This window comes from Colletotrichum destructivum, chromosome 6 (assembly GCF_034447905.1).
Source record: "Colletotrichum destructivum chromosome 6, complete sequence".
NCBI classification, from domain to species: Eukaryota; Fungi; Ascomycota; class Sordariomycetes; order Glomerellales; family Glomerellaceae; genus Colletotrichum; species Colletotrichum destructivum.
The window spans coordinates 1901243-1923986 of NC_085901.1; the positions used below are offsets into that span (position 1 = coordinate 1901243).

A 22744-nucleotide genomic window follows, 5' to 3' on the forward strand; every position below is an offset into this window, starting at 1 on the left:
GCCACTATTCGCGAAAGATGAAGCCAAAGAACTCTGCCCAGTTATACTCGGAGCAGGTACCTAACGGCATTTCGCGCGATGTTGGAGTCTTTTCCTGACCGTGAATATTGCCGAACCGAGATTTGCGAGACGAGGGAACCAGACACAAGGGGAAACTCCTTGGTAGGCAAGAAAACCAATCTCCAATCGCTGCTTGGAGTAGCCGCAGCCCCCCGTTAACCTGTACACCACCTAGGGTAGAGGTCTCTTTATAGCACCTCTACCCCTTTGCCCCTTCCAAGATGATTCCCAAAGCGGACCCCAAAAATGATCCGAGACGTAGTATGTAAAGTCCAGGAGGCCCTCTCACGAAGAGGCCTTCGCCTCTTCCATCGATCTAGAAGGCCAGATACTCCTCGGCTCGCTCCACCACGCCCTGCATGTATTCTGCGTACGTCATGGGACCGTACACGGGCCGGGAGGCGGGGGATGGCGAGCGGCGAGGGTACGGTGGCAGCGGCTGGGCCCCGAGCGTCCGGGCCCTCTCGATCTGCTCCTCGGTGAGAGGCGGCGGCGGCGGGAGACGTGTGCCCGCAGGCAGTTGACGGAGGCGGCCGGCGGGGTCCTGTGCCGTTGTCGACGACGACGTATCAGCAGGCGAACATCTTCGAGACAGAGTGAATGGTGGAGTCAAGGGAAGAGGAAGGAATCGAGGAAGGTGAGAGAGAGGGGGGGTTTACTTACGAGCCAAGACTGTCCTACGCCGATGCCACGGTGCAGGCGAGTGGCCTGCGCGCTCAGCTCCGCGGGAGAGTATCCCCCGGCGCGCGAGACGTTGGAGACGGTCCAGCGGCGAGGGCCCTCCTATGGGAGCCGGCCGGTCGGGGATCCGTCCCCGCTGTCGGTGCCGCTATCGTCCTCGGCGGCGGCTCGTCTGGCAGCCTCGGCTTCGCGGAAGGCGGCGCGGCGGCTTCCTGCGGCGCCCGGGATAGGGATCGGGAGGGAAGGCGCGGCGCTGCGGGAGCGGGAGCGGTTGTTGGCGGAGGCGGCGAGGGCTCGGCCGCGGTCAGAGCCCAGGGGGAGATGGCCAAAGGGGGCGGTGGGTTGGACGGTCGGGGTCACGGGGGGCTGGTGACGATGCTGATGCTGGTCTTGCTCTTGTTGATGTTGCTGCTGCTCGGCGAGAGCGAGGGCAAAGGCCAGGGCCTCGTCGGCGCGGAGGCGGGCGCGGCCGCGCTCCTCCTCTTCCTCATCGGAGGCGTTGCCGTTGTTCTGTTGCTCTTGTCGGTTGCTGGATTTAAACGAAAAGGGGGATAGGAGAGGGGAGTGGGTTCGATCTGCGTACCTTGGCGTCGTAGGCCGGTCCTCGAGACATGGTTTCTGACGTTCTTTGATACAATTGTCTATATTAAGCTTCTTCAGCAACTTCGAGTCTGGCAGGACGAGGGAACGACGAGAGAGGCCTGAGGCAAGGGGGGGGGGCTCACCTTTGGCTGAAGAGAAGTTTCTGGTCCTCGAAGGCAGGCCAGAGAAATCGTCGCTTGTGTGATTCGGATGATTAAAGTGATGGAACGACGGAGAGACAATTGGATCTCCTGTCTGAAGCTGGGTTCGGACGGAGACGTCTAGAAAGAAATGGAAGCTCCGAGGAAAGGCAAAAAAAATTTAAAAAACAATAAGCTCAGGGCAATTGCAACAGAAAGCGGAAAAGAGACGTGAAAGAAATGCCTATCCGTGATTATGTCGTCTGGTCTTCCATGGCAACTTACCTCCCGTTGAGCTATTGAGTCACGGTTCAGATGATGGATGAAGGGCAGGCGGTTGAGACGAGGGAAGGGGTATGAGTACATGAAGCTTTCGTCCGGACGATGGGGTTGAATTTCACCTGAAAAGACAATAAGAAGGGATTGTGAAATGTCAGTGAACGGATGGGCTTCTTTTCCGATGGCCTCTTCGTTCTAAGGGCTAGTTGGGGAGGCATCAAGTCTTCATCACTAAGGCCAAGCTTGGCTCATTCAAGCATCACAACCTCAGGGCAAGATTAGCAGCCTGAAGCTTGCTCACAACCAGCGTGGATTCACATCGATTGAAGATGGAACCTTCCAGGGAACTGGACTTGTGAGGCACAAACAGAAAACCTTCCGGGGCAATAAGCAATGAATATTAAGCCTCGAATCGCCGGGCTGCGCTAAAGATGAGAAGTTTTTGTCGTGGGACACCGCGAAGGAGGCCGTCCTCTTCTGTATCCAAATGGTATGCTCCCCTCGCCCTACTGACTCTTCCCCTTGCCCGTATCACGGCAATGCTCCTCGTAACGCTGCTGGTGCTTCGCCATGGCGGCTCTGCCAACCTCCTCCCAGTTCTTGCTCACGAACTTGTCGACCTCGTCCTTAATTATCAGTCCCAGTCCATCCCTGAGCTCGTTTTCGGGTGCTACCCCAAAGCTTTTGTCTCCTTCAAGGATGATCTTCTTGAGAGCCTTCTTCAAGTCGCCACGGAACTGGCATCTCTTAGGGTTGGTAAGGTCGGCAGGCACAACGTCGTCGATCGTCTTGAGGACGTCAGCCACGACCCTGTCCTCACTTCGGCAACGGACAACGTCGAGGTGGACGCGCTTGTACCAAGATATGACACCGAAGCGTTCGAATGCCTCCTCCGTCACCTTGAGCCAAGTTGTCTTTTCTCGAAAGAAGCGGCCTTCGGCTCGGCATCGAGGGACGAACTCTTCGTGCCACTGGCGGAATGCCGGCCGAGTCTTCAATCGCTTCTTGTCCTTAGCCTTCAGCTTCTTTTTGGCCGGCTCTCCTCTGCCGTCTCCGGGCTTCAGCTCAGACACCGCTGGAGTATCCGGTTCCATTGTCGTCGCTGGCGTCACTGGCTCTATCGATGTAGGCGACGATGTGTAGTCTGGTACAGTTGACGGTGTGGCCGGTTCCATAGAAAAAGGAGAGGACGCCGAGTCTGCCTGGCCCGACTCTTCATCGCCTTCGTCCGTCCAGATGCGGAAGAGACGGCAACTGGCGGCGTACTCGAACATCTCTTGGCGGGATGCAAAAGGCTCTGAGTATCTAGCAACGTCCATGCCAAGGAACAGGAGAATCTCTGCCGGATCTCTCGTTAGACGGATCTTGGCCTTGCTTTTGTACTTGTCAAACTTTTCAATGTCTGGGTTTCGCAGGAAAAGGGCGTGCCCGTCGGCTGTGAGAGTGTAGGGCTTGATGATGGTCCCAAGGATGCTCCAAAGATCGCCGTGTGCATGCTTGAATAAGATCCATTGCATTTGCTGCAACGAGTTGCAGATGGTGATGTCGACCTGGATGTGTCGCTTGAGACCCTCGTCTGTAGTGCCGTCGGCATCGCAGGACGGCCACGGGATGGCATAGTGATCGCCGACCTTGTTGAAAATGAAGTACTCTGCTCCTAAGGCGGCTCGGATGGCCTCGCGTGCGTTGTGGAGGGGCGTGAGCGAGTGGCTCGGTGAGCGCTCCTGTCCTTCTTCGTCATCGGTTCCTGCATCACCCCAGTCGTCAAAGTCACGTTTGGCGGAGTCGATGTGGGTGTTATTGGCCGCTGCTGTTGGGGTTGTTTTCGCACAGCGTCTGCCCTGGTATGCGGCCTTCTCCCAAGTAACGAGGATGTCAATGTCGCCGAAGTCTTCCTTCCCGGGCCCCTCGATGGGACTGGCCACGCAGATGTAGAGTTCCCGCAAAGCTGACATGCACTTAGCCTTTACAAGATCATAGATCTTGGGCGGCATTCGCGGGGTATTGAGAGGATGCTCGCCGGAGGCAAAGGCGGAGCCTCCCATCGTGGGCGGAGGGGGGGTGACAATTGAATCAGTCGTTTTCGCTATGAACTATCAGCCTAATTCAAGATGAGCTCGTTCACCGACCTACATGAGCTGCGCGGCGTCGCTGTCGAGTTCGGACCCTGATCCGTAGCTCGCGTGGGCGCAAGGTAGAACTCGAGAAGATGATTGCCACAAATATGAATGTGTGGCAATACAGTAGGGATGGTCTGTGAATGCTGGGATTTACTGAAAAGGCCGATGATGTACGAGGCACAGATGTCGGGGCACAGATACGAGTGACTCAGTAGCCGAAGCGTGACTCGAACGTCTGCGCCACTGGCCTCCGTAGCTTCTCCGAGGGACACGATGATGAGAGCAAGTAGCAGTCTATGTACGCCCGCCGGCCTTTCCTGGGCAAATCCTTGGTGGTGATTGCGGAATCTCGTCTGCTCGGAAGGGACCAGGGGATTCAATCTTTGCAAATATTGGTGAAGAATGGCGGGGTAACTGCCATGGAGGCTGCGTCTTGCCTGGCCAGTCGTTCAAGACGTGAGGCAGGAGGTATCTAACTGTACAACTGTAGAAGGAAATAAGATGATAGGAAAGGGCGACAGTTAAAACTTTTTCTTACCTCTCATTGAGAAGGCCGTGTCTGCTGTGAGGATACGAAGTAATGAGACCATCACGGGCCCGTTTGCTGCTGGAAGTGGTGGAGATGCTTGTACTGTGTAGGAGGCTGAAGTCACTGTAGAAGACACAGTACATATGGCAGATTCCCGCTTTGCTTTGTTGGCACGCAGCTTTCATAGACTTAGGGAGGGGTAGCAGGGGAAAGCAAGAACCCAAGGTAGCAGACAGAGACTTGTTTGCTCTTTTTTTTTTAACTTTTCCTTCCAATGAATTTGCAGATACCATTGGCACCTTTGCGATGCGCTTCTTGACATAACAGACCAGGGCAAAGACTATCCAGCCAGGTGTTGAACCTTGATTCTCTCCTCCATCAGTAATTGGCTGCAATGAAACAAAGAGAGGTGAACAGCAGAAAAAAGAGGCAAGGTTTTTTCATTGAGCGAAAAAATCTCTTTCTTTGCTTTCGACAGACTCTTGCCTCTTTTGTTGTTCTTTGCCTGCTGTCTTGGAGATTGTAACAAGTGCCCGGAGCAGGCCGGAGGTCACTACGGCGATAAGTGGGCCCATAGTGGAGGCCTTCGGCCCACGGCTCCGTCCACTTGATGGAATACCAACTGCCTTCATCCCCGTCCCCTATTGTTTCCATCCACGAGCAAGCCGCACTTCAGGCTCACGCGTGTCGATCAAGTCACCAGCCGCTATTCAGGGCTCCAAAGCGGCTTGGATTTCACCTGCTAGAAAGGGAAAGAAATAGGGCTTCCACAAGCTTCTTGCCTCGAACCAGCGAAGCCTTTCCCTCCTCCCACAAAATCCCCTTCTCTTCCTTTCCAACAAACCTCGCACCCCTCTCCATCATCCAAGCCTACAGCAACACTGTGTTGATCTCCTACTAGCAGTCACCAGAGCTTTGCGTCTTGCCCTCCTTTCTCGATTCCAATTTCTCTCGGTTCCCTCCCTCTACTCGATTCGCAAACGCTTCCCTTCCCCGTCTCTGCAGTATCCAAACCCTCATCTTTTCAGCAAACAGCCGAAATTGCTCGAATAACATCTCAAAAGATGATGGCCCCTCGAGACTTCCGCCCTGACGCGTTGGTTTTGGCGCGTCTCGTCAACGAGAGAGCCACGAGCGAGGGCAAACCTCGCGTCGTCGAGATGTAAGTTCACACCCGCCGCTTTTCGCCGCGAGGTTGAGTGCTGGTTCGAGCCGAGACTGACTCAAAAATCAGCGACTCCAACGAGTTCGTTCACCTCTACTGTGAGGACATTCTCTTCATCGTCTTCAAAGACGTCCTCACCGCTGGATCCCACTACTTTGAGGGCTGCGTCTCCGGCTTCTGTAAGGAGTCCTACGTCCAGAAGGTCAAGTTCGAGGACGGCGACATCGATCCCGAGGCCTTGGAGCTTTATCTTAGCCTCACGCATTCCTGGTTCTTCGAAATAAGGTTTCGCGGCGTGCGCGTGGTGCCCGTCCAGCACTTCCGCATGATCCTCGATCCCATCGAGGAGCAGCCCTTCTCCAGAGCCGACCTCGAGATCCCCCTCATGAAGCTGGAGGCCATGGCCGAGGTCTTCATTCTCGCCGACTACTTCCTCCACCGCTCGCTCTTGAATATTGTGCAGCAGATGTTCCTCTCGCTCATCGACGTCGTCCACCTCTCCTGGCTCAAGCTCAAGGATCACGACCCTGGCATGTGCCTGACGTACCACGGCGCCTTCGTCGTTGACTATGCCAACACCTTCGAGCTTCTCTGCACCGGCCACGCGGATGAGTACCTTCTCCGCAACGCGCTGACCGAGTCCTTCTATTGGATCACCCTCAAGTCGACCCATCTCACGACCGACTTCCGCCACCTCATGAGCGACGCCTTCGTTGCTGAGTGGAGCAAGGATCGCTCCAAACGCGGCGAGAACGATGCCATCTCCTACGCCAAGGGCATCTTCACCACCGACCAGTACTGCTTCGAGTCTAGCACCCGCATCCGCAAGCTGCGCCGGTTCAAGCGTATCGTCAACATGGTCTCTTTTGAGTCTCAGAGACACGTCCTGCCGTCCGTCGCGAATCCGCTCGACCTGAAGATTCGTCTCAGCCCCCTGCACGCGACCGTCCGTCGCATCGAGGCCCATCGCCGCGCCGCTCACTTCAACGCCTTCGTGCCCGGTGCTGCGTCCCATCAGTTGGCGTCCGGAAGCTCGGTCAACAGCAACAACGGCGATGCTGCTGGTGGCGGTGAAGCCCAGCCTCGTAGAGGAGACCTTGGCCTTAGTCGCGTCCCCCGTGGCGACCGCACTGCTCTTAATCGCATGATTCAGCAGGCTGTTGACAGGGACATTCAGCAGAACCGTGGTGCCAACCTCCGGCAGATTATGCGTGGCAATATACGCCAGGCGCTTGGTGTTAACCTTCAGCAGAACCTAGGCGGTAACGGTCAGCAAATTCTTGGTAGTAACCTCCATCAGACTATCGGCAGCAACATTCAGCAGATTGTCGGCGGCAACAACCAGCAGACTCACGGCGGTCACACTCAAGCTACTCAGCAGACTCACGGCGGCCCTACTCAACAGATTCTTGGTAGCCGCAACCAGCAAACCCTCAGTGGTCACACTCAGCAGGCTTCTGATTCCCACAATCAGCAAGGTCTTACCCATGATGCGGGCGACGCGAACAACAACAGGCGCGGCCAGGATCGCAAGGGAAAACGCGCGATGAACGCTGACCAAGCCTCGCAGCACAACTCCGGCGGCCCCAGCACCGCGCGACCTTCGAACCAAGCCACGCTGCTTATGCAGCAGTTCCCCGTTGTCGTCAACACCGGACAGCAGCCCGTCAACCGTGCTTCGCGGATGCAGTCCATGATCAACAACATCCAGTCCTTCGTCATCGACGGCGGCCACAACGCTCGCCAGTTCCTCGACCGCCGCCAGCAGCTTGCCGGCCCCAGCCAGCCCCCGGGTCCCTCCCAGCAGACCCAGACCGGCTCGCCCAACGTCGCCCACGCGGCCGCCTTCGCCACCGCCCTGCTTGCAGGTGGCACCAACATCAGTAACGGTGGAGGCAGCCGTGGTGGAAACCGCGCCGGCGGAAGCGGTGGTCGTGCTGGCGGATCGGCCAGCGCCAACGCCTAAGCGACGGCAAACTGTTTCGACCGTCTTGGTTTTCTTTCTCTTTCGGCACCCCTCATCCAGGAGGCAATCTCATGGCGATGAAATACGGGATCGATGGCTATGTGAAGGCTCGGGATGAAGAAACGTCTTATTCGGACGGTGGCTTCGGGAAAGAGTTCAAATAGATAGAACGGAAAATGCAACATTTCGATGCATCTAATCGCTCCTTCATCGTGATATCTCTGTAAATACATCTTCTCTCTAATCTAAATGCAAGTATTGCAGATCATAACCATCCTTACTTTCGTCTTCAGCTTGTTTACTAGCAAGTCTAACATTAAATCGTCTAAGGAATAATCGTGTATGCAAGACTACCTTAGTTCCAGACGAATGGGAGTGAGTTGCTATGAATACCTTGGACGAAGTGAAAAGGCATTTTTCACAGCTTTAATCCATTCAGCTGTCTGTTTCGTCGCAAGAGCACACTTATTCTACACAGTTTTGTCTCTGTTAGCTGTTTGCAGCATGTAATGTGCGACAAACCCTGATTCTAGATAAGTGCAAGTAAGTTGCTATGAAATGCTTTGACTACCTAGGTGATGTGGTTTCCCTACACCTGTGATCTGCTCAAGTGACTATCACGCTGTGTATGTGAGCCAACCTTGATTCTGGACGAAAGAAGAGTAAGTTCACATGGATACCCTGTTGCAGTGATAAGACAGCCTTCACTTCTTTGACCTTTGTAGGGTTCATTTCATCACTTAGAGACAACACTTCTTACCTAGTTTCCTCCCTCTTTAGCTGCATTGGTAATGAAACGGCCGTTAAAGTAACATCTTTTTTTTCTTCTCTAAAATTACTTGACATCACTTACCTACTGGTATTGAAGTCGCAACGAAGCTTGAATATGGTCTTGGACTAATACTTGATGCTGCGAAAGCACTCTTTGGCCGAGATACATCAAATGTCTCAAGAGTGCTGGTATTGCGTGCCAAAAACCGAAGTTCCTTAGAAGTCCGACCCTCGGCAACACCGGCGCGCTTGGCTTACGACTGTTTTCGATGGTCAGAAGCGAAGATCCTGGATCCATGACATGATTGATTAAAGGCCCCATCAGTCGGTTCAGTCGCAACAGGCGGCCGCCAAGTTCGTTTGTCCGGAAAGGAGATAAACAGAGCCACACGTGCCTTGGCAACGGAAGTTTAATAAACGATAAAGAGCGGAGACTTGCAATGACGGTCCACAGGTTAAATAGAACCAACGAGCCCGACCCTCAAGTGCCAACCCTCCCAGTTGCGAACGTCCACCATCAAACTCCTGTCACTCGCTTTCCACGTGGCTCCTCCTCGATAGATCGTCCAACCCGTCCAATATCTCCCTCTTCGCAATACCGCCATGCACATCCCCGTCGCCCTACGCTCCCTGGCCACAGCGGCCCTCTTTACGCCCTGGAACGCGAGCCAGTGGGTCGCCTCCGACGACACTGTCCGCAACGGCACGAGTCATTCAACCCTCGACATCATCGCGCCCGGCGCCCCCGGCAACCCGTTCCCCGAGTCTGTCGCCAACTTCCACGGCACCCTGGACTACGAGACGCTCGGCGGCGCTGGGTTCGCCTCCCAGAGGACCGTCGACGACTGGCCCGGCCTCGACCTGTCTGCTTTCGACACCATTACCCTTGAGATCCCCTACGCCGACGGCAAGAGGTACTCCTTCAACCTCAAGGACACCGTCCCGCCGCCCATCAATGGCGTCGAGCAGTCCGGCGTGAGCTGGGAGTTTGAATTCCAGCTCCCGGCCGTGGAGCACACCGACGGCGCTGTCGAGAGGGTTGTTATGCCCTTTTCCGAGTTCGTGCCGACATTTCGCGGCCGAGTGCAGAACGACACGGCGCCGCTCGACCTGACCAGCATCAAGAGGGTCAACATCATGATCCGGAGGTGAGTACCTGGGAGCTGGCTGCTGGCGATTGTTGAGTACCGGACTGATTATATTATAGCTTCTTCGCCGAGCAGGATGGGGACTTTGAGCTGCATATCAAGTCGGTTATCGCATCGAAGCGGGGCGTCGAGGAATTGAGATCCACCTGAGTAGCTGCGTCGGCTCATCAGCCTGAGCTGCTTGGTATTGGCATTGATGCAGCGTTTCTAAATATTGACGTTTGTACGCCTTGGAAGCCATCTTGAGCGAGATTCTTTTCCCCAATACAACAACTCTGGCCTAGTTTGCCAAGTCTCTACTTTACCTAAGCTTGACCTGCATCCGAGTTTTCAGTCCCGGGATGTGGAAGGAAACTGACCAGTGAGCTGAGGATCGGGAGTCAGGGACGCATCATTTGCTTGGTTAGGAGTGGGATTCAGACTCTCATTCGACACGAAACATACGTGAGCACATAATTTGACCTCTCAGGAGAGAAGATTCCGCCTCGCATAACGCAAGCAGCCAATGTGAAGTCTGTGGAAGGCCCCGTGCGACCCAGTCAACCTCGCTTTCGTTCCTACAACAACAGTCATGCGACGATTTCGCAAAAGATTCCTCTACCTCAAACAACCCACAGCTCATAGTTCCGGAGTACCGCAAGCTCTCTATCTCGGCAGTCCCAATTCGTGATCATGGAAAGCGGCTTACATCGCCCAAGATGCTCCATGAATCAAACATGATGATCGTCGGCTTTGCAGGCTCGGAATTGTGTTCTATGTCCGATTCGTCTCAACAAATGCGCCTTAGGGAGCACTCTGGATGGTGAGGCTTTGACCAATGACAACGGATGCATCACAGAAAGTCAATCTCGCATCCACCGGCGTATCATAACCGACACCTCCGGGCAACCGGGCGATGAGTTGAGATTGGGCGTATAAGTAAGACCGCCTACCTACAGTGACCCCGGCCACTGGAGCACGTTCACACAAAACTATTTGCAGTCTTCGCCCTTTTCATCAAACTACATCTCAGGAACTCACCATGTCGGACATCCTCGTGGCCACTAGCGCTGGCGGCAGACAGTGCTCCCACTTCCTCCCCCTCCTCACCTCTGGCAGTAGTATTTTCAAACTCCGCCTGGCAGCCCACTCCGAGAACTCGGCCGCCAAGCTCCGAACCAAATACCCCGACGCCGAAGTCGTGGTTGTTGACCTCGTCTCCCTGTCCGAATGCCGCGAGCTGGTCCGGGGCGCGAGCGCGGTGTTCCACGCCGGCCCCAGCATCCACTCGCGCGAGCGCGAGATGGGCCTCAACATGATCGACGCCGCGACCGCGGAATCGCAGACGCCCGGCAGCCGGTTCCGGCACTTTGTGCTCTCCACCGTGCTGGGCACCCAGCACCGCAAGCTGATGCAGCACGACCTCAAGAGCTACGTCGAGGAGCGCCTGATGCTCAGCCCTATCCCTTGGACCATCCTGCAGCCCACAAACTTCATGGACTCGTACCCCGTTGCCAAGCTAGCCGCCATGGAGACTCCCGTCATGGAGCGCATGTGGAGTCCCGACGTTGCCAACAGCGTCATCGCGCTGCGGGATCTCGCCGAGGCGACGGCCAAGGTCTTGATCGAGGGCGAGAAGCACTACTACGCGCAATATCCGCTGTGTAGCACCGCGCCAATATCCGATTCGGAAGTGGTTGAAATCATTGGCAGGCAGATTGGCAGGGATGTACGCGTTAACAAGCCCTCCTTCGAGAAAGGAGTCGACTTCCTCATGCATATGGTGTTTGGAAGCAACATCGATAACGCTCAGTCCGGGTTTGGTATCGTCGGCACCGAAGGAGACTTGAGACCTGACATCAGCAAGGATAAGGCCGAGAGGCTTGTCTTGTTTTACAATAGGTATGGCTTGGTTGGGAACCCCAATGTGCTGAGGTGGCTTCTGGGCCGCGAGCCGACCAGTGTGGAAGAATGGGTCAATATCAAGTTGGCCGAGGCAAAGTTCAAATATGTAACATAGTTTTTTATTTTGCAGAATCAAAGGATTCTGCGTTGTTTACATGGGGCCAAGAATCAGTGTCCCCCACGTCTGAGATCCAAATTTGCCGGGCTTATCACATTTAACCTGCGGCTACAGTTGCGGGAACAAATCTTTGACCATGACAACCGTGTGTTTGAATTGACTTGGAACTATACCAAACTGATCTTCAAGCCACTCTCTCCACCCATAAAATTGTTAAGAGATGCCGGATCACACATTAGACAGATCCCGTATCCCGCTCTTTCCCTTGCAGCTGCTGGTATCAGAGTGGCCCTCTCTCAGAGAAGTCTAGTATGAACATACCTGGTGTGAGAGTAGATCTCAAGAAGCCTCCGGCTTCTTGGCCGCCTCACGCTTCTTGCTGTCACCGCCGTCGAACCAGCCGACATCAGTCTGGATGAAGAAGCTCTCAGCTTCGGCATCCGCTTCTTTGGCAACCTCGCGCTTCTTGCTGTCACCGCCGTCAAACCAGCCAACATCGGTCTGGATGAAGAAGCTCTCGGCATCTGCGTCCGTAGTGGCTTGTGTGTCCACAGGGATCGGGGCCGCCAAGGCAAGAAGGGGGGCAACAAATGCGAAGATTTGGATGTAAGACTTCATGTTGTAAAACGTTTTATGGTAGAGGTTGAGGTGTTGTGAGATGGTACACTGGGGGAACTAGCAATCACTTTCGTCTCTCAGGATGTAATACAACTTTTATAAAGTTGTCGAGATCATCTTTCCGAGGTCCTCCGTAAGCTTCGTTGCCATCCTCGGTGTAAGTCATCGCGGCAAAGGATGCTGAGTTTGATCCTACACGGGGTATGCGCCCCAGACCTCCATATCGATTCGCGGAATTTGTCTCGAGACTCGCGGCGATGAAAGAAACAAAGCGTGTCCTCCAAATGAGGAGAACGCAGAGTCTCATTGTCGTCTGTATGTGGGAAAGATCTATGGATTGTGACATATCATTAGTGCGTTCCCAAAGAATCGCGCAGGGCAAGCATCCTGCGCTCGGATGCACCTAACCCGAGTGACGTTGGCATACCATACCCATAAAGCATCCACAGAAGAATCTATGACGACAATCACCTTCTCATCTTCCTTTCTCCCAGTGCAATTCCATCAGGTGGCTAAGCTGTTACCATCTTTTTATTGTCCTTAGCATGGGGCTGCAATCATCTCACGATCAGGAGAGCGGACAGCATCTGCTGGATGAGGACCACTCCTACATGGAAGAGGGAGTCGCCGAACGCAGAGAAAACCGTCTCAAACTCATTTCTAAGTCTGGTTCGCTCCAGAGACTTGCAACTTTTATCTCTTTCTTCCTGAACTTCGTTCTCTCTGCGCTGTGCCTCACGCTCTGGCGAAGGGCCAGCCTGCTGGTGTCTCCCCTTCCGCCATGGCCAAATACCCTGTATTGTGAGTATATCATTTCAGCTTTTCTCATTTTATCCAAAAGTCTCATCATTTAAAACTTAGCTCCGGCTCAAGGAGCCGTAGAATACGAAATAGTAACGTTCAACTCAGACTTTGCTGAAGATCAGTGAGTTCGAATCTGCACTGGCAATGTGGACTTCCCCTAACAAAGTGAACAGTTCAGGAACGACCGAGTTCTACGGCGCATCTCCAGAAGCCAACCATGCCTGGAAACAGCTGATGGACCCCTATACGGTCCAAATCACCGGAAAGGAGGCCGAGAGGATCTCCCGCCCTACCTCCAAGATCTCAAGCGATCCAGACTACTACATCACCAACCTGGACGTCTACCACCAGCTACACTGCCTCAACGACATCCGCAAGTTTGTCGCGCAGCACAACTCGACCGAACATCAACTGAACAGGATGCAGACGATGCACAAGTTCCACTGCATCGACAGCATCCGGCAGAGCTTGATGTGCAGCGCGGACGTCAGCCTGGTGCACTGGTACTGGGCGCCGAGTCCGGGGAAGCATTTTCCGAACGCCACGACCACGCACATTTGCAGGAAGTGGTCCAAGATCGAGGAGTGGGCAGTCAGTCACAGGCTGGACGAGGAAAGGTTTGATCGGCACAAGTTCGTGGAATAGGGCCCGACGTAGCCGAGAGAAAAGGAAAGGTAGCACAACTAAACGCGGGTTTCATGCGGGGTATCATCCATGGTGCTTCTTGGCAATCCTTATCTTTAGCCCCGAATGAGGCCATGAACAGGGAGAATGACGAACAAGTGGGATCCATGCACAACCCCATGGGGAACCAGTGGGAGCTTAGCCTGCTAAGACGCACCGTTGAAATAAGGTGTCAAGAAGAAGTTGGGAGCCAGTAGACGACGTACCCGTTGGGAGTAATGATATCTCACACATTTCTATCATAAGCACTAAGGTGGCGCAAGCGTGGGCGGAAGATGGGAATCCTTCCGGCTTGACTGCATTCGAATCCTCATCCTTCAGAGTTCCTTGACCAACCACCAGACCCCCCCCCCCTCCGATCCATAGACGCAAGACGCATCAGGAGTCCAACCAGCTTCCACCAAAGACGTGAGTGATCTAGCCAAGCGAGCGAGGTGGCGCGTAAATCGGCTCGGCAGGGCAGCGTGGGACAGGGCACTTTGTTGATGAGCTAAACTGCTTTTGGTTTTCGTAGCACATGCTTCGCTGCTATTCAAACCGAGAGACTAGGGCGACGAGGGAGACAAGGGGATCCTTTACGTCCAAAGCCTCGCTCACTCAAACTGGGCCGGTGGCAGCATCCCGCATCCAAACTCTAGAGCCACGTTAGAATTGTCGATGTCGAGACTTGAACTCCTCCGGTTTCTCATTGGATGTGGGCCAAGAGCTGATGCTTGTTGAAGACTATACAGCGATTGCAACTCCTCTATAAAAATGAAAATAAAAACGGATGTCATCATCGAACTTGTTTAGAATATGGCCTTGAAATAGACTCTACCAGTCTAATGAATACGGCTATGTCTCCGTCAGCGATCCCTCTCAAAACGAGTTAATCTCGCTACTTCGACTGCGCCTCCAATCCCAGTGGGTTGAGTGATTAAGAACGAGAAGATGGCTACGGTGGTGTTGCAGTTTGCCGAAAGCTGCCGTTCCATTCCCATACCAGCGGCACTGCTCTTTTCCGACGTGTTGGAAAGGGACAGATCTAACTCTTCGTCCAGAGCAGTTGGACAAAACCACAAAACCGCTCATATGATCGGCTTACCGAGGTCGACTTGGCCGAAAACTTTCTGAAGCCAAGCTGGGATCAGTAGCGTCCGGGAATAATCGCCACGAGTCAACCGCCCCGTTGTTTGCTGGAGACGACCTGCAGTGTGACAGCCAGAGTGGCGGCTCAGGCGACGAACTTGCTGGACCTCAACGAGCTCTATTAGTGGGGTACCGACTTTTGAATGGGAAAAAAAAGTGCCACGAAGGCTTTGAGAGGAGACACGAGAATGGGCCGTAGAGCCGTTAAATCCGGCCGGTGCCAGCTTCGAATGTCCGGCCACAGTACTGGTTCCTCGGCTTTCCACGCAGCGCACATGGTGAAAGTACCATCGCGGCAGCCAACAAGTGGATGGAAGCAATTGGTGGCTACGGTACGAAGATGTGTGTACGATTGGGGTTTCGTGAGAAAGCTGAAGGTTGATGATGCGTCGAAACTACACTGCCCCAAGGTCGCCGGCCAGAGTTGTGTTGCGCGTCGTCAACGCATTTCGGAGGCCGCCCCTGTTCTGAAATGAGAGACTACAACTTGACCGGGTGCTAGCGCCGGACCGGGCCTGGTATTCGGCATAACGCGCAGTCGGTAATTAACACGGCACGGCTGAAGCGAGGATGCGCCGCGCGAAGCAAGCTTTTGCTAACAGGCCGCACTGCAGGGTGTTGGCATTGGTCGTTCTTGGCACACGTGCCGACGTTTTCAACTTGCATTAAGTCAGAGCACCCACTTCCTGGCCCCCCCCACTTCCTGGCCACCCCAAAATGAGGGTATTCCCACCAGCACCAGTATGTTCAATTAATTATTGACTTCGTCTAGATGCCACTACAATACAGCTTCCAGCTTCACTAGGGTTATCAGAGGCGCTGGATTCAGCTGCATCATCCTCTTTATCACCAGCCTCAATTTGCGCCCGCTGGATGTCCTTGATGTTGGCGAACTTGGTGTTTGGATCGATCTGGACTGTCCTTCTTTTCCTCACTGCAGTATTGTTGATTTGGGCCTGCAGAAGCTCCAGCTTGTGCTGGGCAGTAGCCAGGCTATAGGACTGCTCGCTGAAGCCTTTTTTCACCTTCATAAAAAGGAGGCGTTGAGTACTGGCGTCATTATCCAGCTCTGTGAATAGCTTCAGTTGGCCAGCCAGATCCTTCATCTTCCTTGGCGTCGACCACACTACTGCAGACGACGCAGATGCCCATCCTTCAGCTTCCCTGCCTTCCTTGCCTCCAGAATGCCCTTTGCTGACCTGATCTGACGATGCTGATGGCTTTGGTGTTGTTGGGAGTAGGAGGGAGCTCATCAGAGGCTTCGCCATAGAGACAGGCCATAACCCTGTCCATTTCCAACCACTTCTGATGTTCTGCATTGTCATACCTGCAGTACGAGCCTTCTGATAACAGCCTATAAAGTTCCTCTTGCCTACAATAGTAGAGTCATTCCACTGACTAAGGTACCCAAGCTCCTTTCTATAGGCTGACTTGACAGGGCTGAAGACTGACTGATCAAGTGGCTGGAGGACATGGGAGGTGTGTGGCGGTAAGAATAGTAGATGGATGTTGTTTATATAGCATAACCACATAAAGTCAGTCGTTGTGTGACTCCCATGTCCATCCATGATCAGCAGCCTGACCTCCTTGCCCTGAGGAAGGGTCTGAGGGATGAAGACCTTCTGCAGCCATTCAACTGCAGTGGCATCTGAAGTCCATCCATTCTCTGTTGCAGTAAATTGCCATCCTTCATAAGGGCTAAGGTCCAGAGGAAACCACTGTTGCTGGACTGCCTTGCCCTTATATATAACGAGGGGATTCAGAACATGGCCCAGGGCAGAGATGCATTCGATGATGGATACCCATGCCCTTGATCCAGGCTGTTTCTTGCGAACAGACTTCGTCTCAGACATCCCCAGCACCAGCCCATTAGAGCCCTGGCCCTCAAGGATACCAGTCTCATCCATATTGTATCTGTTGGCTGGTTTAATGCTGATGATCTCTGGTATGGCGAGATGCTTGAACCAGTCCCTGATGACCTCAGTAGATGCCCCATTAACACGTCTAGAATCAATAGAGCGACTTCTCTGGACCTTGACTGATGGATTCCTCCTTATAAAGGCCTGGATCCAGCCCCTTCCAACAGGCTGGGTATCCCCCATTGCATGGAGGATTCGTCCAGCGAACTCCTTGACTTGTTGATGTGAAGGAGGGAGCCCAAGAGCATGCTGAATCCGCACCCATTCAGCCAGCTTAGCCTCCTGACTAGGGGAAAGCCTCTGAAGGTCAGAAAAGGCAATGCTCCTTGCCTGGCTGCCCTGCAATCAAAGCTGAAGTGTTGACCTTAGTACACCATACTGCAATGATGCCTTCCTTAGGCTAAGACCGTTGCTGATGGCCTCCAGCGCTTGATTGAGCTCATCTTCGGAATATCGGACCATAAGGTATAAAGGAAGGCGTATGCAAAAAATGAAGTGATTTGGATGAGGGTTGTAAATGTTGTGATAGTTAGAAGCTGGAGGGCAGTCATGGTGTTGAGGGGAAATGAGGGATTTTTGGGTGGCCAGGAAGTGGGGGGGGCCAGGAAGTGGGTGCTCTGACTTACATCAAAGACTGACTGAGTGAGGGCCAAGACCTTGCCAGCAGGAGAGCAATCCACAGCTTAGTTGAGAGTCCCAACAAGCGATGTAGTGGATAACCTGGTGTTTTGATGTGCCGTGACTTGTCGATTTCACCATGTTGTAATGTTCTAGACCTCGGGTGCGGTCCATGACCTTCGGCCGTTCGGATGAAAATATCATTCTTTCCACGATGGAACCAGACGCTCGCTGCCCTTCCACCTACTCACCCACCAAGCAGCCCCCCGACCGCGAGCCGACCGACGAGAGATTTCCTTGGTCAAAGAGCCGGGATGCCCTGACTCCAGAGAGACTAGAAGAGGGACCGGGTGGGACGGACTCCCCACAAGGCACCTTGTCAGATCATCTGATAACGGTTCCAACACTTCGCGGCGACATCGGTGGCCCGCCGTGAGAGGCAATGGGAGGGGGCGCCGACAGCTGCCCGAGCCAGTGAGACGGAAACCCAGCTCCGTGACGCGCCTTGCCCGGCCCAGATTGAAACGTCATGGTGCGCCGCCAACATCATTGGCCGTGTGCCGGGTCGCCGGCTCACCCACCGAACCGGAATATGGACGCTAAGAGCAACTGTTCCGTCGATGCCAGAGTCCACAAACACCCCCCCTCCCCCCCCTTCATCACGGACGAGTAGATCTCTGCGACGAATCAGCAAGCGTGGGCGTTCGGTCGGATCGCTCCCAGCCCCACGGACTCGTAGTGTTGGTGATGATCTCTCTGCGACGTGGGTCTCGGATGTGGGATCAGCGATGGGTCAGACATATTTTTTTGCAGGTACGAGATAATATAAATCTTTTCAAGTCCTGCCCGCCCGGAGGTTCCATTTTACCTTGGTCCTTTTTGTCCACGCCTTTCTTTCTTCCGAGTCTCTGGTTATCTCTACTAGCTCGGCTGGCCCAGTGTCTCTCTCTCTCTTCTCTTGACAGCACAACCCTCTCTGGATTCTCCCCCGAGTCTCTCATCATGGCCGCCATCAACCCGGCGTCGGCGCCACAGGTGTCGGACCAGAGCCAACCTACTGGAGAGCATGATGTTGAGAAGAATAGCGCTCAGGATGTGGTCGATATCCACGCGGACCCCCTGAAGCCCGAGTCGGATGGCAGCCCCGAGTACAAGCAAGAAGGTGTCAAGAAGGTGGAGGCCATCACCACGGTATGGTCCCCGAAGATGCTTTGGGTTGTCTTCGCTCTGTAGGTCTTTCTGCTGTCTCCCGTGGTCCACACGAACACAAGGCCCCCCGAATGGACAAGGACTTACATGTCGGGCCACAGTCTGTATCTCGTCTCCTTCAGCGATGGCCTCCTGCAGTCCGTCCAGAGTAACCTGACGCCCTACGTGACGTCCGCCTTCGGCCAGCACGGACTGCTGGCCACTACCAGCATCGTCTCCACAATCCTCGGCGGCGTCTCCAAGCTCACCATTGCCAAAATCATCGACATCCGAGGCCGTGCCGAGGGCTTCATCGGCATGGTCTTCCTCGTCATCATCGGCATGATCATGAAGGCCACCTGCCAGAACGTCGAGACCTACGCCGCGGCCCAGACCATCTTCTGGGTCGGCCACCTCGGCCTCATCTACATCATCACCATCGTCCTCGCCGACATGACGTCCCTGAAGAACCGCATGACCATGATAGCCCTCAACGGCACGCCTACCATCGCCACAACCTTTGCCGGGCCAAAGATCGCTCAGCTCTTTTACGACCAGGTCAACTTCCGCTGGGCGTTTGGCGCTTTCGCCATCATCTTGATCGGTTTCAGTGCCCCAGTCGCCGTCATCTTTTTCTTCAGCGAGGCCAAGGCCAAGAAGGCCGGCTTGATCGCCCCTAAGCAGAAGACTCGATCTTCGTTTGAGTCCTTCAAGCACTACTTCGTTGAGTTTGACAGTACGTAACTAGCCCCTCCAAACACAATCGCAAAGAATGGCATCAAGTTCTGACATTGAACTATGAAGTCGTTGGCCTGATCTTGGTTATGGCTGGATGGTCCATGCTGCTGTTGCCGTTCTCGCTCGTGTCCAATGCCACACACCAGTGGGAGAGCCCGACTATCATCTGCCTCATCATCTTCGGCGTCGTCAGTCTGGTTCTCTTTGCCGTTTGGGAGAGGTACTTCGCCAAGGTCTCTCTCTTCCCGTATCAGTTCCTGAAGGACCGAACTGTCCTGGGTGCCTGCCTGGTCTACGGCATCATGTTCGCCTCCATCTAGTATGTCGCGCAACCCTTCAAAATATTTTCCGTTACGCCACTAACATCCTGATAGCTGCTGGGATTCGTACTATCAGTCGTACCTGCAAGTCGCACACAACCAGGACATCACCAGCTCTGGGTACATCTTGAACGCTTTCAGCCTGACTTCGGCCATAATCTCTCCCTTCATCGGAGTGTAAGTTGACCCATTTACTACATTTATTACAAGGAGTAAGAGAGATACTGACACATGTTCAAGTGCCATTCGTTATACCGGCCGCTTCAAGTACATCGCCCTCGCTGGTGTGCCCATCTGCGTCCTCGGCACCGCCCTCCTCATCCATTTCCGCACTCCCTCGACCAGCGTCGGCTATCTCGTCATGTGCCAGATCTTCAACGGCGTCGCCAGCGGCATCTTCAGCATCTGCTCCCAGATCGCCATCATGTCGTCTGTCACCCACCAGCAGATCGCCGTCGCCCTCGCCCTGCACGGGCTCTTCGGTTCTATCGGCGCCGCCATCGGTCTCGCCATCGCCGGCGGCATCTGGAACAACGTGCTCAAGAACGCGATCCGGCAGCAGCTGCCGGCGGGGAGCAAAGACCTCACCGCCAGCATCTTTGCCAGCATCACCACCCAGCTCTCGTACCCGATGGGCAGCCCCATCCGAACGGCCATCATCGCCGCCTACGCCGACGTCCAGAGGAAGATGGTGATTGCCGGCTGTGCCTTCATTCCCTTGATCTTCCTGTCCTTGCTCCTCTGGCGCAATATCAACGTCAAGACGGTTGAGGAGGAGAAGGGCAAGCAGACAAAGGGCACTGTTTTCTAATTGTTGGATATAAGAAGTGTTGTGGAGATAACATAAGGGTCGTATGGAATATAGATAGCGCAATAGTTAGCGGAATAGGGCTGCATTACTTCTGTGATAGACTGTAATAATTACACAACGACGCAAAAGCTACCCAGGAACGAATGCGTCGTCTGAAAACACTGTCTGAAAATACCTTTGAATTAAGCTAATACTGTAATTATATAGTATTAAATACTTGATCAACAATTAGGACATCTGAGGGATATATTTTCCAAGGCAGGGTTCTACCGCCGCATGTCTGACCTCTCCCGTGAGATCATCCCGCCGAAGGGGATCAACTTATGGGCAGCTGGCGGCGCGGACGTAGGCATGGTTCTGGGAGCCGCCGGCCGAGTTGCCGCTCGCGGAACCCTGGTAACTGCTGAACAGACTGCAGGAGGTGCTCGCGCCCTGGTAGAACGAGGCCGCAACGCAGGCCGAGTTCGCGGAGCACTTGGTGATGCAGTCGCCGAGGCTGGTGGCGTCGACGTAGGTGAGGTACGCCCCCGACGCCAGCCTGCCGCAGACGATCTGGAACTTCTTGTTGCTGAGCGTCCAGCAGAAGTTATTGTTGGCGGAGCACGTCGGGTTGTTGCCCGTGACCGTGCCGGCGCACGCCGATCCGGGGCAGGCCGTGCAGGACACGGCCGAGAAGGAGGACTGGCAGCCGAAGCCGCAGAAGTCGCTCGTGGTGCCGCAATATCCGTTCTTGGAACTATTCATTGAAAGACGAACCCGGGTTAGCGATCGTTGCTGCCGGTCCTCGTACGAGGAGGACTCGAAGGGAAGATTCGAAGGGAGGACTCACCAACACTGCCCCGAGGGACAGATATAGCCGTTAGTACCAGCGCAGCTGCCGTCCGGGCTCACCTTGGTGCCGCCGCCGGATCCGCTGCTTGCTGAGGGCTTCGCCGCCGAGGTAGTGGCGCCCGAACCACCGGTGCAGGTTCCGAAGGAAGACTGACAACCGGTGCCGCAGTGGTCGGCCGACGATCCGCAGTATCCCCACTGGCTGCAACAGTTGCCGTAGCTGGTTCCCTGGCAGGTCGTGCCCTTGGAGCCGCCGCATGTGCCGTCCAGGCTTGCGGGTACGCCCCCGACGGAGATGGAGCTGCAGTCGCCAAACTGGGAGTTGCATCCGTTGAGACAGTGCTCGTCCGTGTTGCCGCAGTATCCGTAGCGGCTGCAGCAGTTTCCGAAAGTGCCCCCCGTGCAGGTGTATGCGTTGGTGCCGCCGCAGGAGCCGTCAGGCGTGATCTTCTTGCCCGAGGTGATGGTGCATTGGCCGAACTTGGACTGGCAGCCTGCTCCGCAGTGTGCGTCGGTGACACCGCTGTCAAAATCGAGAGTTATTAGCTTGCCTCGAGCGGTACAGTCTTCAAGCCTCGGATCTCGAGACAGTCGCTTACCACTAGTTGTATTGACTGCAGCATAGAGACCCAGGGCATGTGTATGCTTTGGAGCCTCCACAGCTGTTGTCTGGCGACACCACCGCTGTGGTGACTCCTATGAGGCAAAGGAGCCCAATTACGTGAGGGCGAACCATTTTCTTGAGGGCAATGAGGATCGATGAGCAGTAATGACAAGACTATGTAGCGTTTGTCCATTCTCCGGATAGAGTTCACAAGCAAATCATGCCAATGTTGTCGAAAGATAGATGTTGAATAGATGTCCAGCTCGTTGCGGCCTGCCATTATTAAGTAGATTTCCATTTCCCCCACGTGGCTTGTGGCTTGCGCGCAACCGACAACCCATGAAGATCGTTGGCGTATCTCTGTCGGCCAGAAACCTCCGACCTTTTGGCATTCCCAACTAGATCTAGCCTAGCTACCCTCCTGTTGTTTGCAGTCGTCTCTTCCCGATTTGTTTGTTGAGGGTTAATTAAACCTCGAGCTTGCAGCATGCTAAGTGTGTTGACAAACTGAGACAAGCAAAGGCAACATATTCTTTTCTTGCTGCGCAGAGTTGTCACTGCGCACATTGGTTTGGGCAGATTCCGACCCCGACGCGACGCGTAAAATTCCTGCTGCTTTCCCTATTGTCCAATCCCGAGTGACACATGACCACCCATCGACTGTCTCAATTTGGTCATACCAAGATCAAATGTCCTGGGAGTTTCGATGCCGATCGGAGCATGATAGAGTGGTCGAAGTTCAATGGCCATTCCCGATCTTCTGCCTCGCTCGCACCTCCACAAACCCACACAACCACATAGGCTTGGACGGTCGATTATAGACGTGGGTGGCTAATTACTGACTTTTTCCCCCCTACACGTGTGCTAACTTGATACGGTCTCTAGGGAGCCTATACCATCCGTTTTCGTGCCGGAGATCCTTTGATTTGGCTATCTCAAATACCCAAGAAGGAAATGACAAGACACTGCCTGATGTTGCCATCGCCTACTGACATAGGTCGGCTACTAAGTACACGAACAACACGTCCTTGATAGGTT

General features: G+C 54.4%; 9 protein-coding genes across 9 annotated transcripts; 5 read left to right on the plus strand and 4 right to left on the minus strand.

The window, feature by feature from the left end:
* Nucleotides 1-843: 843 nt before the first annotated feature.
* On the minus strand, nucleotides 844-1354 carry CDEST_09756 (uncharacterized protein; the record flags this gene model as incomplete). The annotated part of the gene is made up of 2 exons (XM_062925914.1): nucleotides 844-1251; nucleotides 1325-1354. 2 exons carry the CDS (start codon nucleotides 1352-1354, stop codon nucleotides 844-846), a joined length of 438 nt encoding a protein of 145 aa, XP_062781965.1.
* A 769-nt stretch (nucleotides 1355-2123) lies between these two features.
* CDEST_09757 (uncharacterized protein) lies at nucleotides 2124-3998 on the minus strand. The gene is made up of 2 exons (XM_062925915.1): nucleotides 3876-3998; nucleotides 2124-3828 (listed from the first exon to the last, which is right to left on the minus strand). The coding sequence occupies exon 2, from the start codon at nucleotides 3785-3787 to the stop codon at nucleotides 2249-2251; it is 1539 nt and encodes a 512-aa protein (XP_062781966.1). The 5' UTR covers nucleotides 3788-3828; nucleotides 3876-3998; the 3' UTR covers nucleotides 2124-2248.
* Nucleotides 3999-5455: 1457 nt separating this feature from the next.
* On the plus strand, nucleotides 5456-7522 carry CDEST_09758 (Putative SKP1/BTB/POZ domain superfamily protein; the record flags this gene model as incomplete). The annotated part of the gene is made up of 2 exons (XM_062925916.1): nucleotides 5456-5553; nucleotides 5626-7522. The coding sequence occupies 2 exons, from the start codon at nucleotides 5456-5458 to the stop codon at nucleotides 7520-7522; spliced, it is 1995 nt and encodes a 664-aa protein (XP_062781967.1).
* A 1273-nt stretch (nucleotides 7523-8795) lies between these two features.
* On the plus strand, nucleotides 8796-9891 carry CDEST_09759 (Putative complex I intermediate-associated protein 30). The gene is made up of 2 exons (XM_062925917.1): nucleotides 8796-9441; nucleotides 9501-9891. Exons 1-2 carry the CDS (start codon nucleotides 8897-8899, stop codon nucleotides 9589-9591), a joined length of 636 nt encoding a protein of 211 aa, XP_062781968.1. The 5' UTR covers nucleotides 8796-8896; the 3' UTR covers nucleotides 9592-9891.
* A 571-nt stretch (nucleotides 9892-10462) lies between these two features.
* CDEST_09760 (Putative NmrA-like domain, NAD(P)-binding domain superfamily) lies at nucleotides 10463-11440 on the plus strand (the record flags this gene model as incomplete). Its single annotated transcript, XM_062925918.1, has 1 exon — nucleotides 10463-11440. The coding sequence occupies one exon, from the start codon at nucleotides 10463-10465 to the stop codon at nucleotides 11438-11440; it is 978 nt and encodes a 325-aa protein (XP_062781969.1).
* A 342-nt stretch (nucleotides 11441-11782) lies between these two features.
* CDEST_09761 (uncharacterized protein) lies at nucleotides 11783-12061 on the minus strand (the record flags this gene model as incomplete). The annotated part of the gene is made up of 1 exon (XM_062925919.1): nucleotides 11783-12061. One exon carries the CDS (start codon nucleotides 12059-12061, stop codon nucleotides 11783-11785), a length of 279 nt encoding a protein of 92 aa, XP_062781970.1.
* Nucleotides 12062-12606: 545 nt separating this feature from the next.
* On the plus strand, nucleotides 12607-13510 carry CDEST_09762 (Putative mycotoxin biosynthesis protein UstYa; the record flags this gene model as incomplete). The annotated part of the gene is made up of 3 exons (XM_062925920.1): nucleotides 12607-12862; nucleotides 12923-12986; nucleotides 13039-13510. The coding sequence occupies 3 exons, from the start codon at nucleotides 12607-12609 to the stop codon at nucleotides 13508-13510; spliced, it is 792 nt and encodes a 263-aa protein (XP_062781971.1).
* Nucleotides 13511-18161: 4651 nt separating this feature from the next.
* CDEST_09763 (Putative major facilitator superfamily, MFS transporter superfamily) lies at nucleotides 18162-20271 on the plus strand (the record flags this gene model as incomplete). The annotated part of the gene is made up of 5 exons (XM_062925921.1): nucleotides 18162-18443; nucleotides 18525-19138; nucleotides 19174-19459; nucleotides 19515-19637; nucleotides 19701-20271. The coding sequence occupies exons 1-5, from the start codon at nucleotides 18217-18219 to the stop codon at nucleotides 20269-20271; spliced, it is 1821 nt and encodes a 606-aa protein (XP_062781972.1). The 5' UTR covers nucleotides 18162-18216.
* A 321-nt stretch (nucleotides 20272-20592) lies between these two features.
* CDEST_09764 (Putative chitin-binding, type 1, PAN/Apple domain, Endochitinase-like superfamily) lies at nucleotides 20593-21838 on the minus strand (the record flags this gene model as incomplete). Its single annotated transcript, XM_062925922.1, has 3 exons — nucleotides 20593-21007; nucleotides 21101-21625; nucleotides 21705-21838. The coding sequence occupies 3 exons, from the start codon at nucleotides 21836-21838 to the stop codon at nucleotides 20593-20595; spliced, it is 1074 nt and encodes a 357-aa protein (XP_062781973.1).
* Nucleotides 21839-22744: the final 906 nt, after the last annotated feature.